Genomic DNA, 912 nt, shown 5'->3' on the forward strand with positions numbered 1-912 from the left:
CACCTCATTTTGTTCCAAGCTCGCTCCTACTCTGGCGTCAGCGAAAGTTTCATCCCCTCCGCTGCTTCTCCCTCTAATAGGCGTAGGAGCCTAATGGGGTCACTCTCTTTGCCCCCCATGTCTTTCACATCTTTTGCCCGCGATTCACATTCTGGTTTAGAAATCATACATAACAACCAAACTTCCTTTCACAAAAGTGTTGCAGTTTTATACATTTACAAGCAGCTCCAGCCCTCTGCGCTGGATCTCCCTTACATGGTTTCATAACGTCATTACACTCACTTGTAATAATATTTTAACATGCTTACATTCCATGGATTTTCTATCAGTTTGTCCTCTATTGTTCGTAGCTTGTAAGTTCTAGACCCTCCTACTTCCACCACGGTGTACGGCCCTTCCCAATTGGGTCCCAACTTTCCATCATTTTCTTTCTTCGTGCTTAGAGTAACCCGGCGGAGCACCAACTCTCCTATCTTGAACTGTCGCGGCCTAACCCGCTTGTTGTATTGCCTCTGTAATCTCCTGTGATACTCTTCCAATCGAATGCGAGCCGAGTCCCTTCTCTCCTCTGCTAGATTCAAGTCTCCCGCCAATATTCGCCAATTCGATCCCTCCTCCACTGCCTTTGTTCTCATTGTAGCTGCCACCATCTCTGCAGGAATCACGGCCTCGACATGGTTCAGCTCGTCTACCCACGCGTCTTTCTTGTCTTCCAACTTTCTTTTAGGTTGTTCAATATCGTTTTCTTTGAAGATTCTACCTGCCCGTTACCCTCGGGATTGTATGGAGCAGAGAACCCTTGCTTCACCTTGTATGCTGCAGATATTTGGTCACCTTGGCTCCTGTGAACTGTGTCCCATTGTCTGCAATGATCGCATATGGCAGCCCAAACTGGCATATGATATTTTCCCA

The 912-nt window shown here is 46.9% G+C and overlaps 1 protein-coding gene across 1 annotated transcript; it reads right to left on the reverse strand.

The window, feature by feature from the left end:
• Positions 1–278: 278 nt before the first annotated feature.
• LOC147487665 (uncharacterized) lies at positions 279–650 on the reverse strand. Its single transcript, XM_086574103.1, has one exon. The coding sequence runs from the start codon at positions 648–650 to the stop codon at positions 279–281; it is 372 nt and encodes a 123-aa protein (XP_086430229.1).
• Between the last annotated feature and the right edge of the window lie 262 nt (positions 651–912).

This window comes from Coptis chinensis, chromosome 7 (assembly GCF_015680905.1).
Source record: "Coptis chinensis isolate HL-2020 chromosome 7, ASM1568090v1, whole genome shotgun sequence".
NCBI classification, from domain to species: domain Eukaryota; kingdom Viridiplantae; phylum Streptophyta; class Magnoliopsida; order Ranunculales; family Ranunculaceae; genus Coptis; species Coptis chinensis.